General features: G+C 45.4%; 1 protein-coding gene across 3 annotated transcripts in view; it reads right to left on the bottom strand.

Annotated features, from left to right (window-relative positions):
- CASKIN2 (CASK interacting protein 2) overlaps positions 1-15,675 on the bottom strand; it is a 545,439-nt gene that overhangs the window by 90,040 nt on the left and 439,724 nt on the right. For all 3 annotated transcript variants that reach the window (XM_069654797.1, XM_069654799.1, XM_069654800.1), the window contains one exon: positions 7,889-8,234. In XM_069654797.1, the coding sequence (XP_069510898.1) occupies positions 7,889-8,234 (346 nt within the window). The remainder of the gene's footprint in view (positions 1-7,888; positions 8,235-15,675) is intronic.

Below are 15,675 nucleotides of genomic sequence, written 5' to 3'. Positions count from 1 at the left end.
CCTCCTTGCGAAGCTCTGCTTACGAATTTCGGGGTGATCTTTATTGCCCCACAGAGGGCACTCACTCACTACTCCTCGCCATCCCAGAACCCCAGTAGCCGATTGGGACATTAGCACTTTTAAAAGTGGAGGAGATTACTGTTGCATTCTCTCTCTCCACTAGCCCCTTTGAACTTGCAGTGAACAGGCAAAAGAGGGCATAGAGACCCCCAAGGGAGACCCCTGAGGGCAAGAGTGAAATTCAGGGTGAGCTGTGCTTTAATTGAACAGAGTAATTTAAATGTCAAGATGTGCTACACAAGTGTCAGTTTAATTAGAAAATCTACAAAATTGCATAGCAAATTGTTATGCGATGCTGTTTATTTTATGCATTGCAATTATGGGAGGTAAAAGTCTGCCTTTTCAATGTATCCACAATGTTACCTGTTCGGCTAGATGAGACGCTGCCAGAGAAATGTGTTTTTCCAGACTCCAGGGCCACAGTCACATTGCTTTTCTTCCCAGGGGCACAGACCTTATACCACCTTGCTTGATAAGCTAATGTATGATCAATGTGCTGTCCATCAGGACCAGTAGACATGTGCCCCTCACAGAGGGGATGAAGGCAATTAAGGCCAGCCTGATAGCTAACAGCTCCTACAAATTTGTGTTTCTGGGCTTCCTTCTGGGACCAAAGGTTGCTCACTGTCAGATCCAATAGGTAAGCTCCCCCAGACCTTCAGAGAGGCCTCTATGATTAGGTTGTTGAAGTAACTCCCCTTTCAGCAAGTTACCTGGCAGAGCCCACCCCAGGAGATGTCAGGATACCTCTTATGAGACGTGTAGCAGTTCTAACATGTTGCCCTGCAACTGAAACCACTGACACAGATGTAGACACTAGAGCAACTTTGTGTGTAACTGAGTCTTCAGCACACCAACATGCAGGCGGCCACAAGGCCCAGAAGATGCAGAAAGGTGGATGCTGGAACAAGCTTCTGGGACTGAAAGACATAGACCATCTGTAGGATGTTTGCCATCCTCGGTGTGTGGGAGTTCTCAGCCCAGGCGGGTTACCAAGACCGCTCCAATAAAAAGGAAGGACACGGATGGCAAACAGTGGACTTCAAGTTTAGGGAGCAGCACCTTCCTGAATGAGTCTCTCATCCCCATCCTCAGCCTTCCTGCATCTCCTGTCCCTCAGGGCAGCCTATCTTTCTCTGGTTCCCAAGGCTCGGTTATGCATGAGGGCGATCCAAGATGCACCTCGTTCTCAGTGGTCACAGTTCCCTATCTGCATAACCGACCTTTTCCAGGTCTTGACTAGAGTATCACAGGACCTCCTATGGTGGGCCCGACAAGAAAACGTCATGAAAGACTTACTTCTTGGCAACCCTGACCACAGGCAATGATAATCATTGACACTTCACCGACAGGCTAGTGGGGATTATCTAGGACAACTCACGGTGAGGTGGCTTTGGTACCAACGGTGACAAAGCCCAACATAAACCTTTAGGAGCTCAGAGTAGTCTGGCTAGCCCTGGTCACTTTTCTTACTTCTATCAGGGGTTAGTGTCCTGATCCAGACAAACAACACAGTGGTCATGCACTACCTCAGCCAGTGTAGTGTTGTGAGGCTACGGTGCAACAGAATGCATGTTACGGTATACGTGTGCCAATGCCTGGTCCGGGGTGTGTGCTCTTACTCAAGTAAGGGAATATAAGTATAAATCCCCCCCTGAGGCGAGTTGCCACCACTGCCAAGAATAAAAAGCCTGCGTACTGAAGAAAGGCCAAATGACAGAACCCTAAATTGGTAGTTGGAATTCCTTACCATCAATCTCAGGTAATTTGTGTGCTTCTGGTGCAGGCCTGGTGCCAGACTTTATTCCAGATGCCAGGCCTCAGTTGATTTCAAGAATGGAACAAATCTTCACAAGGAAGGGGACCACATACCTTTTGGTCTGGAACCTTCCTTGGAGGAATATGCACATTTCCCAGAGGAATTTTACTGGGAGAAGATAGCCCTGACTGAATTAGCCGTGGATTTCTGTGATGCCAGTGGGCTTTACACTTCGCGGGAGCTGGACTTTATGCAAGCCGCTCCCCATGTCCATCCGAATCACACACCCTACAGAAAAAAATCATAGGGAAGGAAATTGATACTTGGTGCTAGGAGCTCCAACTAGATATGTGACACGGTACAAGCTAATGGATATACCGGATGAATGTCCACTACAGGTAACTTTTCTACCCTTCACCCCAACCATTTCTGGAACAGTGATGTTGATTTGCAGAAACTCTACTCTATTCCTACGGTGCAAAAAGAGCTGGAAAAGAAAAAAAGGTCAACCCCTTCAGATTCCTCTGTGCACCCTACCCTGGAAAGCCTGTTAGTTCAGGTAGCTACAGTGCTTAAGACAACCACTTTCTCCTCTCTCCCAACTGACAGAAAGAGCAGGAAGTTGGATGCAGCCAGGAAGATTTTAAAATGACAGCCTAGCCTATGGACAGTCAACTGGACATGCATTTTGACTAAGGTACTTCTCCCGGCTGTGAAAAGTGGTGGCAAAGGCGGCTCAAAACATGCTGGCTGGAGAGATTAGAGAAGGCGTTATCTCCCATGTAGAGGACATTGTGCATCAGACTCTACAGTCTGGACTGGACATAGCCTACTCTTCATCAGGATAGAAGGGCACTCGGGGCTAAGAACATTTGGTTTTGCTCAGGATATCCAGGCAAAGCATTTGGAGGTGCCATTTGACGGGGATGACTTCTTCAGACAGAAGGCTACTCAATCCCTCGAGATGTTCAAATAATCTAAAGACACATCCAGATCTTTGGTTCATGCTCTACAGCAGTATTCCCCTGCAACGACCTGCATCGCTTGCCTTTTCAGGAGGTGTAATGTACACTTCTAGACTTCCCTTTCCCACCAATGCGGAGGCCAGGCTCAATCCGCATAGACATTTGCCCCGCAAGAGGAATGATGGGGGCAGAGAAACCACAGATCCTCAGCTTCAGTCACTGCAGTCCCCAGCGTAGCAAAACCTCTTCAGTGAGGACTTCACCAAAGACTTTCCCGTGGGGATGAAGAGTGGGCAGTGGCTGTCTTATTGTAAAGGGTGGTTGAAAACTACTTCCGATGTGTGAGCACATGTGTGAGCAAGTAGTGTCAAATGGATATTGCCTCCTGTTTCTAAAGCACCATCCTTCACCTCCCTTCTCTGGGCTCACGGATCACCAGCTTCTGCAGAAGATCACTTCTCTTTTGGAGAAACCAGCCATCATCAAGTTGATAACTCCCCTTATTTTCGGGTGCCAAAGTGGGACAGGGGTTTGCATCCTATCTTGGATCTGAGGCTATTGAACAACTTACATTTGAAACGAAAAGTTCAGAACAGACAATCTAACCTGGATCCTACAGGCCCTCCAATCCCAGGACTAGTTACGACACTTACCTTTATGTGCCCATATATTCTCGGCACAGGCAGGACCGAGATTCATGATTCAGGACACTCACTACCAGTTCAGGGTCTTTCTTATTGGCCTTATTTCAATTCTGTGGATCTTCACCAAGCTGCTGGGAGGGGTTGCCATTCATCTCAGGGGCAAAAGATCCACGTTTCCCTGCAACCTGTATGACTGGCTCCTCCTGGCCCATTCTCCAGAGCTGGAATCAAAACATCTAAACTGCACCAGCCGTGTAGCCTGGCCATCCCCCTTGTTTTTTCAAAGACATCCCACGCAGTACCTGCACAACACCTCAAGTTCATTAATGGAGACTAGACACCCACTCAGGCGGAGCTTTCTCTCTGGAGGATAGGGTGTCAAACGTCCATCAGATGGCCAGCACCTTCCTGGATGAGTCTCTCATCCCCATCCTCAGCCTTCCTGCATCTCCTGTCCCTCATGGCAGCCTGTCTTTCTCTGGTCCCCAAGGCTTGGTTATGCATGAGGGCGATCCAAGATGCACCTCGTTCTCAGTGGTCACAGTTATCCATCTGCATATCCAACCTTTTCCAGGTCTTGACTAGAGTATCACTGGACCTCCTATCGTGGGCCCGACAAGAAAACGTCATGAAAGACTTACTTTTTGGCAACCCTGACCACAGGCAATGATAATCACTGACACTTCACCAACAGGCTAGTGGGGATTATCTAGGACAACTCACGGTGAGGTGGCTTTGGTACCAATGGTGACAAAGCCCAACATAAACCTTTAGGAGTTCAGAGTAGTCTGGCTAGCAATGGTCACTTTTCTTCCTTCTATCAGGGGTTAGTGTCCTGATCCAGACAAACACAGTGGTCATGCACTACCTCAGCCAGTGTGATGTTGTGAGGATACACCCCTTGTGCAGGAAGGCAATTAATCTTTTAGTTTTTGGCCCTAATGAACAGCATCTCTGTCAGCAGCCCATCTCCCTTGGACAACAATGTGGCAGTGCATGCTATGAGGATGCAGGGCTTGGTTTCCTATAAGTGGCAGCTCTGCTAGGAGGTCTTGGACAATACTTTCGACCTCTTGAACATCATGCAAGTGGAGCTCTTTGCCTCATGTGTCAACAATAAGTGCAAGATATTTTGCTTCAGGGGTTATCACCCACAGTGGGGAATGATGCAGGTGCACTTATTGACTGGAAAACCCTGTAGGTGTTCCTGTTAAGATGGATTTCTAAACTCTGGCCTGGGCGACAGAGTTTAGGAAGCCACCCTGGTTATAGTGAACAGGGGAAACTCCCAGAGGTTAGCCAAGCCAATTAAGGTGGCATTGAGTGGTCAAGGTTAAGTCTCAGGAGAGGTGAGTGGGGTCAGTGGTCCACAATGAGTCCACACAGTGAAATATTACACTTGGACAGTAAGTATAAAAACAATAGATTTATTATAGGCCCAGAAACACACTAGGAAAATTAATGAAGCAGGTAATGTTATCACACAATACTAAAAATATAAAACATATATGCAGTCACAGTTAGTTAGAGCAAAGTGTACAGTTCACCGCCCAACACCTAAAAGGGATGGTAAGTAGTTAACAATTGCACCAACAGTCCACAGGAATAGGAACCCTAACTTGTTAAGTCCAACCCTATGTTCAATGGGGCCTTGTACTTTTGTAAGTTGGGAAAAAGTTAGGAAAATGTTCCTGTGGATGTGAAGATTAGTCCGGAAGACTTTCAAAGGAGTTTACTTGTAAGTAAAGTATTTTTCATATCTTTTGGATGGCCTTTGCAACAAGTGTTGCCAAAGCAAAGTAGTTTCAAACAAACCAAAGTTCTTCACAAACTTTATAGAAGAGGAGATATGGGTACCGCAAAGTATGGCAACTACTCCCCACCCATACTCTGATTTGGCAGGTCGAAGGAGGGTCGCTGGAGGTAGGTTTTCCTGCTATCTATTCCAGTGGCAGAGGCCCAGGAGTTGTGGGTGCAAGCAATGTTCTGGTCAGGTGCAAGAGCCGAGTGCAACCCTTTCCAGTGGAGATATGCAGCAGGCACCGATGCCAAACTTTGTAAGGCACTCTACCACACTTCCAGCTATTGGCACTGGGCACTGTGACAGCAGGCGTCTCAGCAGTCACTGTCAAAGAAACCCTTCCAGTCCAGGACCCTTTGATGTTGTAGCGTTGAAAGTTCGCAGAAAGTTAACTTTTGAGACTAGCTCAATATCACTGAAGTTCTGGGCAAAAACACGAAACAGTAACGCTTCTGGCACAGTAGCCCAAAATGGAGTTCGTCAGCCCACCGGTTGTCCCAGGGACACTTCCGAAGACTCCAGGCTTTAGACACCTTGAGAAAATGTCAACTGGTTGGTCCCACGAGTCCAACGGATTGAGGCACCAGTGAGGGCCTTTTGAGATCAGTATCCAGACAGTGCTCCACCGGGACCGCAGTAAGAGTTGCTCGCCAGGCCTCTTTAGGTCTTTCGTCGTCTACTTGTAGTTCAAATGGGGTGACCACTCATTGGGTTAGGGCAGTAGTGCTCTAAATCTTCACCTGGCCTATTGGCATCACAAAACCTTGTGCCCTATTCTCATGAACCTGCCCTGCCCAGAGCTAATGTTCCATTCACACCACTTTCAGGCTCTGCCGCTGGATACAATTGGTGTCTATCTGTGCACCGCGGGTGCCTCTGACCTCTGCTTCTCTCTTGGGGGACGGTAAAGGGATTGATCTGGGGACTGAGGTAAACAGAGTTGCCACTCCACATCAGAGCCTTCATTCTATTCATTGTATACTAGGTTTTAAAATCCAATATGGTGGCACTCCTACCATGTTGACACGCTGACCTCGCTCTTACCACAGTAGCTTTCTAACTCTATCTTCCACCTACTTCAGATCTTTCCTTGCACCTCACCAAAGAACATAACTTTGTGTACTACGTCTAAACACAGGCCCTATAACGGTACCCTAGCTACAACCTCAACATTAATATATTTGTTGCTCTATTTCTGTTGCTCTATGATGTATCTATTATGTGTCAAAACTAACTGCAAGTAATGTGTGTGCTTTCTAGCGGGCAAACCTCAACAAGCTCACACTGTGGTACGTACTAATAGGTTTTTCTCAGCCAGAACCTTTCTGCCTGGCTGGGACACTAAGTGCATCCAATGTCTAGGATCTGCACCATTCAAACAGGGTAAGCCTGTCCAGTGATGGGCAGCTGCTTACCCCACAACTTCCCAGCAACAAGACATCACCTGGTGGGAAGTGTGAATTGGGTCCAGGCATTCCCTATCACAGTACCAACCAGTTCAGTCACATAAAGTCCTTGCCCAGGAGTTCCCAGTAGTACCCCAGAAAAAGCATGCTCTCATGTGGTGATTTGTAGCCTGAGTGGGCAGGAATGTGGGCAAAAAGCAAGATGGCTTAAGGTCAGGGCTTGAACCACGATGGGAAGCCATTTTGAGTATACGGTGCACAAAAGGGCCTTTTCGCAAGAAAAAGACACGGTGCAGGTTAGTGCACTAAAAAAGTTGTAAATCCCGTTTCACTGCCACCAGCCTATTTTAGGCACATCAGAAAGGCACACAAAAGTTGCCAGAGAAAGAGGGATATAATGTACCCCGTAACACTCCTCTTACGATGGTGTGTTACAAAACGAAAACAAAGAAAAACAAATAGGAGAAGGTCTCCCTGCACTGGAAGCCCGAGGCCCCCCCAAAATAAATGAGTTTCAATGGACACAAACTAAACACGAAAACGTCCCACTTTTAGGGTAACAGAGATGGTTAATGTCTCACGTTGTTTGTATATCCTCTTTCACCAAAATGCCTCAAAGATCACGTTGTATTGTGTAAGTCATTACTGGTGCTACCATAACCTTTTCCTGAACTCGGGCTCAGTCTGCACATGCGCCCGATTCTTTAGTATGTTTTCTATTTGATGCACTTTGCTCTGGTCCCAGTCATTCCGTGTTGCGTTTTTCAGCTTCCGTGTACATTTCTTCAAGGGTTATTGGGTTCTAGTTCCCTTGCATGTATTGTAATTGCAGTTTCTAAGCTGCTTCCGCAAAGTCTACTTCTTCGTGCTGATCCATGTTATACTTGCCACCTGGATGCATAACAGACAAAAGCCTTAATCTGTAACACGCTGCAGGCAGCCTTCTCCAAGGCGTTTCTGTCTGTCGCTTTATAAAACACTTTAAATGTCATAAACTACCTATTCTCCATCCTTATAAATGTTTCTGAGAAATGAATGCCTTCCTTTGCAATTGTGCCATGTGTCAGGTTTACTGTCCTCAGTGAACCAGGTGTCTAAACCGAGAAACTGTTGCCATGTAAATAAAGCTGAAAAAAGTCCACGTAAGCAGAGTGAAAAAATGACAAGCATTACTGAAAAAGCATAATGAAAATGCAAACCTTGTTTTAGGGAAATGAGTGCTGTCTGAGGGCAGATGTCATAGCAGAACTCACCTGGTGGTTAACGCATGAGAGGTTGGGTTCTTCCCCGTCGCTGGCAGTGCCCTTTCCCAAGTGCAAGGTGGGTGCTGCAGTCTGTGCGAGGATGTTCCTGGATCAGGCTCCTGACTCTGACCCATTTTGGTCTTGTGCACCCCTCCATTCATCGCTGTGCTGGAGTCAGTGCTCAGGTTGAAAGGCCCCGAGGATTGGGAGTGCCCTGAGAATTCAGGCATTGTCCAGGTTAGGGTCCCAGGTCCTGTTGGGTCCAGTTTGGCCTCTGGAATGTGATGAGCTTGAAGCTGCTGGCTTGAGAATGCCAATTGTGTGGATGCAACCGACGAAGGCTTTGCAGAAAATTCTAGAACAAAAGTACAAAGAGTTGTTAGAGTCCGCTCATTGCAAATGCATTAGCATCAGCCTTTCAGGAATACTCAGGCGCTGACTGGTCTTGCTCTGATTCCTGAGATACAACCATCTATTCTGGCTCACAGGCAGCCTGCTACACATACCTCCCCATACAACTACCAAGACACCTCATATCTACCTACCACATGACCCCAGAGTCTGCTGCTCTGTACACACTTCCTAATGCCTAGACTCTCAATTGCCTCCTCCACAATGGGATATACCCTTGCGTTGGAGTCCGGGGTTCCAAGTATTGGTGGTCAGGCTCAATGTAGGTTCTTCGAGTATTTTTGTAAACTGCACTTGGTCCCGGTGGCAAACCCTAATATTGTGAATGTGGGGGAAGAATTAGCAAATGCTGCCACGTATGACATTTACCCTTGGTATAAGAAGTGTTCCATCTTGTGCAAAAAATTGGGAATTGTCTTTGATGAACTGAGAGGTGGAGTAGGCCGGATTACAAAACGGCAATTGTCTATGAAAGACAGAAGGAGAGAACTTGATTTGGGGCTAAATAGCATGGAATATCTTTGCTCACTCGGCCACCTGCTGAATGAGGGCTTGTCGCATTGATTGTGAGAATTTTTTGCTAAGTGTCATTCGTGCTCTGGTTCAAAGACGTATCATTGCAATGGTGTGTTTGAATGTCTTACCACTGAGGGCCCAGATGACGTGACTGTTCAATACAAAGCTTTGTATCTGCGGAAGCGGCGCTAATGAGGATTTAAATCACTATTTATTTTTCAAAACTTTTTAGACCCGAGATACCTGTGGTTGAGGCGACATTTCGTGCCAATAATATTAGGCATGTCACGGAGAGTATGATTTTTATTTTGCCATGTGCCGATGCTTGCTTCAGCAACGATTTATCTGAGTATATTATCCAGGCTTTCAAACGTATGGTCAGAAAACTTTTTTTTTGAGGTTTTTAGTGTAAATTCTAACATGCTTTTTTACTGCTTTGAACTGTATTGTCAAGGTTAAGGGTGACTTTTTTGTGTTTCGAATTGTACACTATTTTATTTGATGTAAATGGTGAAAACCGAAAATAAAGTGTTTATCTTGTCTATCTGGGCACAAAATTAAAATAAATCCGTTTAAACTTAGAATTCAGAGAGGCGTTTTGGGTTTGAGTCATCACATAGCACCAGTTGTCTTCAATCTCCCTACCAAGAGCCCAGCGCTGTCTAGACGCATCAACCTCCCAAGGGATATCAGACATAAGACTGCGATACAATCGGGAGACCAAACAGCCCCCCTCCCCCCGTGACAGTTATCAGTCCGTGCAGGAACGGCCATGTAGTTGGCTGCTTCGGGAGCGAGGGAGATGCAGCCTTTAGAACATTTCTGACTCGAAAGTACATAAACAGGTGTAATGAAGTGGTCCCACCCCTGTCTTTCACTTGTTGCAGAGATATAAATATATCATCCACAAAATAGTCACCGAAGGCTCTTATACCCATTTTCTCCACCCACTGTATATAGGCCCTCTCTCTTGTAATCACCATTCAGGCTACATGCCTAACAGGAAATAGTGGTGAATATGGAATACTGATGCCCATAGCGCAGGTATCATTTAAAATATGAATGGATCGAGTCACTGCCCTTGTAGCAGCCAGGATCACAGAACATAGAGGATTGGAGGCAGCCAGCACCCTCTCCACCTGGGCATGCAGTGAATTAAGTGTGAGGTGTACCAAAATAGTAGTGTGCCTGCGCTGCCCAGTAATCTGGTTCCAAATCTGGAAATGCCAGGCTCCTGTTCTCATAAGGCTGTGTCAACGTGGCATAAACTACCCTGGCTTGTTTCCCGGCCCAGATTAGAATTAGAATAATCCCTTGCAAGTGGTGATAGAAGCCAGTGGAAAGAAATGGAGGAATATGAAGAAACAAATAAAGGAATTCAGGCAAAACAATCATCTTGACGATAGAGATGCGGCCCATCAAAGTAAGAGGAAGGACCGGCCACCTTACCACTAAGTGATGGCTCCACCATAATTGTCACAGAACAGTGTAGACTGGTCCTGTGAGATCTCAACTCCCAGGTTTTGAGTACCAGCGCACTCACAAGCAAATCCAAAATAACACCACAGTCCTGTTGGTGAGTGGGAAAACAACTGATTTACTCTGGTTAACCTTCAACCTGGAAAACTCCCCAAATATCAGCACTTGCCGCATTACCGGTTGTAGATTATGGGCGGGGTCACGTAGAAACAGAACCACATCGTCTGCATATAAAGAAGTAATCAGCCTGTGCAGATGAAGCATTAGGCCCCGCTGTATATGTTATTTCCGCAGGATAGCCACCAGGGGCTCCATTGCAAAAACAAAAAAATGAGTGAGGGTAAGGGGCATCCCCCTCTTATCCCTTGTCCCATCATTGTAGCTTCAGATTGATGTCGCCCCACTACAATCCTTGCCACCGGAGCGGTATAGAGAAGCGACACCAGTGAGATAAATCGTTCACCCAGACCGAGCTTCCGGAGGACTGAAAAAAATAAAAAACAATGATGTTGCCTGTGAGTCGGGCTCCAACGCTGAGAGTATCCCAAAGAAATGGTGCAAGCCAAACAACGTGTTGCTACCTGGTATAAACCCTGATTGATCTGCTAATACCAATACAGGCATCAATGGTAGGAGTCGATTGGCCAGGACCTTGGCAAAAATCTTGTTATCTATGTTGATTAGAGATATCAGGCGGTAAGAGGCACAATCTTCGGGTGGCTTCCCTTTTTATTCAATAGAATAATAGTGGCTTCACGCAACAAAGGAGACATGGACTCCTGCTCCACGGCTTTCGAATATACCTGCAGCAGTATAGGAGCAAGGAGTGGTGCATAGGTTTGATAAAACTCCCCAGAAAGGCTGTTGGGAAAGGGAGCCTAAATCCAGGAAGCTCCTTAACAGCCAAAATCCCTTCCAGCATCACCTCTCGGTTGAGAACCTCAGTAACTGGCGGATCTAACCAGTACAATTCAATATTATCTAGTTATTGCTGCATACTCAGAGCATCCCGTGTTTATCTAGAGGCATAAAGGCGTCCATAAAATTCTCTGAACATTGTTGCAATTTCTTGTTCTGTGTAAAGGGGCATCCTTTGGAGGTCTCTGATCTCCTCAATATGTGGAGGTCTTCCTTACACAGCCAGCAAGCATACTAGCAAGTGGCTCATACTGAAGAACATGACCTCCATACGTGCTTTTGCATGGAAGCTGTCTAGCACCTGCCGTGGTGCAGCTAGGACTTTGGGATCTGCTGACGAGGCGTACTGCCCCCCTTCAGTTTCTCTTCATTATTTGCTAGGTCTTTCCTGATCAACTGGAGTATCCAGTTTTCCTTAGCCATGCATATACCCCTTATGCAACACTTATAACTGTCCCAAAGCACTCCCTGCAAGGCGACTGAACCTACATTGTGATCAATGAAAGCCACAATTTCATCATGGATTTCTTGACGAAACACTGTCTGCCAGAGCATCAGACTTGAAATGCCAGGATTTCATACCCGTTCTTCCTCCAACCCCATCACACTTCAAGATGACCAGCGAATGATCGGGCAGAGTTCTAGGGAGAATTTGGCACTTACGCAGAGAAACCCCCCATCGCGGGACTCAGTAAATAATCAAGTCTTGAACTAGACCCATGTACGCATGAATGAAAGGTATATAATCACGATCATCCCTGTGTTGCATCCTCCATACATTCACCAAGTCATAGGTCTCACAAATATCCAGGATTTGCCTACCCACCTTGGAATGGGATCCCCTAGGACTGCCGGAATCTATCAAAAGCTGGGTCAAGCACAGTGTTCAGAGCCCCTCACCACACAACTGTAGTACTGTGACACATGGCCAAGTTAACCAACACTGACTCATAAAAGTCGGCACTATCTGCATTTGGTCGATAGGTATTAACCAATGTTACCTTCACTCCCTTCAGAACCCCACAGACCATCAAGACCCTCCCTTCATCATCTTTCGTTATTGTTAACAGTCGAAATTGTACAGCTTTGTTGATCAGGATCGCTACTCCCCTTGAGCAGGACGAATATGAGGAGTAATATCTGACAGCCCCAGCAGGAGGCCCAACGAGATTCTGTGGAAAGAGCAAGATGCGTCTCTTGAATGAATGTCACACGCACATTATGCATATGCAAGTATTGTAAAATCTTCTTAGTCTGAGGGCTGATTATTTCCCCCCTAATGTTCCATGATTCATTTAAATTCCCTCGCTTTACTTATCTTTACTTCTTTTGAATACTCTCTTTCCACTTTCTCAAAGTCTTGTGCTGTGGCCTTTCTTTTTATTTATTGTCCTCCTGCTTCTCCTTCTACTTTCTGCGATGACATTGATGCTTTACTTTGTGTTATCCTGCCTTGCTCTAAATCTTTCTTGCTATTGGGCGACTTTAATTTACATCTCTTCTATTCATGCCTCCTGTCCATTTCTTGACTCTCGTTGTCTCTCTCCCCTTTTTACTCCCCCTTCTCACATCTCTGTATCCTCTATGGATCTTATTTTTAGTTCTTCTATGTCTATCTCAGATGTTTCTATTTATCCTGTTTATTCCTATGATCATCATTTGCTCATTTTTCTCTATTTAGCCTCCAGTTCTTGACACTTGCTTACCCCCTTCTGTCCCTATCCCTTCTTTTTTCTGTCGCGATCTTCTTACTTTCAATACCCCACTCGTATCTTCCTCTATTGCCACTCTTCCATCCCATTCTACATTTTCTAGCTCTTTAAATGGATGATGCTCCTTCAGTTTCTCCACTTCCCTTTCTACCTCTCTTGATACTATATATCCTCTCTAAATTTCTTCTTTGTCATAAACCTTCAGAGCCTTGGCTTACTCCTGATCTTCGCTCTATGCGAAGCGCTCGCCGTCGCCTGGAGCGTTGCTGGCAGAGATCTCGATCTATGTCCAAATGGGAGGCCTTCTCTTCTTATCCTACTTAATATGATGATGCACTTCTTTCATCTAAATGTCTCTAGTATTCTGATCTCTTGCACTCTCAATCATCTCACCCCCGCCGTCTTTTCCAATCTCTTTCTCATCTATTGGCTCCCCCTCTGCCTGATCATTCCCTTCTCTCCACACTTACTGCATCTGACTTTGCACATTTGTTCACTTCTAAAGTGAATTCTCTTCATTCTGCTAGGTAATGGGACAAAATGTCACCCTCACAATTGTGACGGCCGAAATGCGGCTGCGGGGGGCGGGGGTGGTCTATGTGGTGTAAAAGGGGTTTAATTAACTTTTTTTTTTAAAGTCAGCATTTTCGGCCGTCGCTGTTATGTGTGGTCACAGTGATCACATAGATCCTTCTGCTATTTCTCGTACGTCTCTGCCTTCTTTCCGCCCTGTTTCTTCTTCTTCTTCTACTGGTTCTTTCTTCCTTTTCACCTATCGCTAATTATGATACCTCTTTACTTATCTCCCGGGCTCATCCCACTGCTTCTCCCAAAGATCTTGTTCCTTCTACTCTTATTTCTAAAATCTATCCCTCTCTCAATTCTTATATTACGAGTCTTCTTAATCTCTCTCTTATCACTTCTACTTTGCCTCTTCTATTTAAACTTGCCATCATTCTTCCTGTCTTGAGAAAACCATCATATTCCTCCTAATTTTCATCCTATTTCTCTCCATCCGTACCTTTCTAAATTGTTAGAGCATCTCGTTTACTCCCAGGTTTCTTCTTTTGTCACTCTTAATTCTATTTTACCTCATTTCCAATCTGGTTTGTGACCTCTTCACGCCACAGAAACTGCTCTTCTTTATGTCTGTGACTCTCTTCTTTCTGCCAGCTATGTTAAACAATCTTCTATACCTGGACTTATCCGCTGATTTTGACACAGTGGATCACACATTACTTCTTTAATCCCTTTCCTCTTTTTGGTTTTCTGGTTCTGTAATCACGTTGTTTCTATCTTGTATATCTAATCACACATACTCAGTATCTGGGCAGGTGTTTGCTCTGATCCCCTTCCTCTTCCCCGTGGTGTTCCACAAAGGTCTGTTCTTGGCCCATTTCTTTTTTCTCTTTATACCTCTCCCTTGGCTAATATTATCTCTTCTTTTGGGTTGTCTCATCATTCTTATGCTGATGACACTCAACTATTTCCATCTTTTTCTTCTTTTATGCCTACTATACAGATGAATCTCTCTGCCTGTCTGTCAAAATCTGGATGTCGGACCACTTTCTTGTCCTCAATCCTTCTTAGACTGAAGTTCTCTTTTTTTCCTGCAAATACTATTCCTTTGCCCATTTCTTCTCGCTTTGTCCTAATTTTCTCTTCTCATCTGCCTATTTACCTTACTGCCCGCAATCTTGGCCTCCATCTTGACACTACTCTCATTCTCGCTCATCACATCTCGATTGCAACCCGTTCCTGTCGTTTCCATCCTTTCAATATTTTGAAAGTTAGACCTTTTCCAACTTTCAGTGCCAATAAGATTCTAATCCATTTCATCTTCTCTCGACTATTCTATTGCTAGGTACTCCTCTTTGGTCTCCCCGTATCTCTTCTAGCTCCTCTTAATTCTATTTTTAATTCCTCTTTTCGTCTTCTGTATTCTTTATCTATTCATGACTCCATCTCTGCCTCTTTGGCCTCTCTTCGATGTCTACCCTTCCACACTCAACTTCAATTCAACTTTTTCTGTATAGCATCAAATCTCTCTATGGAGTTGCTCCCATTTATCTCACCTCTAGTTTATGCTCCTTCTCGTACTCTTCGCTCTCAAACCCGCTTTCTTTTAACTGTGCCTTGCCCTCCATGTGCTGCTTCTTGCTTCTGTTCTTTTTCTTTGTTGGGTCCTCTTTACTGGAATCCTCTCTCTCTCTCTGATCTATTCACTCCTATCGTACCTTCCATGCTGCTTTGAAAACTTTCTTACTTCAATCTTAATGTATTTTAGTCTCATTGGATGTTATATTTTTTGTTGTTTTATCTTTAACATTGTAATTGTACTGTTAATTGGTTTTGTACAGCGCATTGGCATAAGGCGCTATATAAAGAACAAATAAATACGAGAAAGAAAATGCAAAGATTTTGCTACCTTAAAGGCCATCCCGTGGGGCTTAAAGATCAGTCTGTGAGAATGACATCTCTACCTCTCATTTCAGAACGTTCCCAGAGCAAATACTCAGGCAAGTCACTGTAAAGGTTCTTGGACACCCCTCATGCCCAACAGATTCCCCGCCCATATGGGCAACCCCAATCCACCAGAAGTACACCTTCCCGGCCTCCCCCTGATCCCCCAAACATTCCTCCACCCCAACCCCCCCACCAACAAGCAACCCCAGTTTGTTCCCCATTCCCTTCCTGATTCCCTAACCGACTTAACATAAAACCAAGGTGCAGTGCTCGGGGTGCTAGCGCTCCCAGTAC

Source organism: Ambystoma mexicanum, chromosome 3q, assembly GCF_040938575.1.
Source record: "Ambystoma mexicanum isolate Mex_15411 chromosome 3q, UKY_AmexF1_1, whole genome shotgun sequence".
NCBI lineage: Eukaryota > Metazoa > Chordata > Amphibia > Caudata > Ambystomatidae > Ambystoma > Ambystoma mexicanum.
This window is presented reverse-complemented; position numbering and strand designations above follow the sequence as displayed.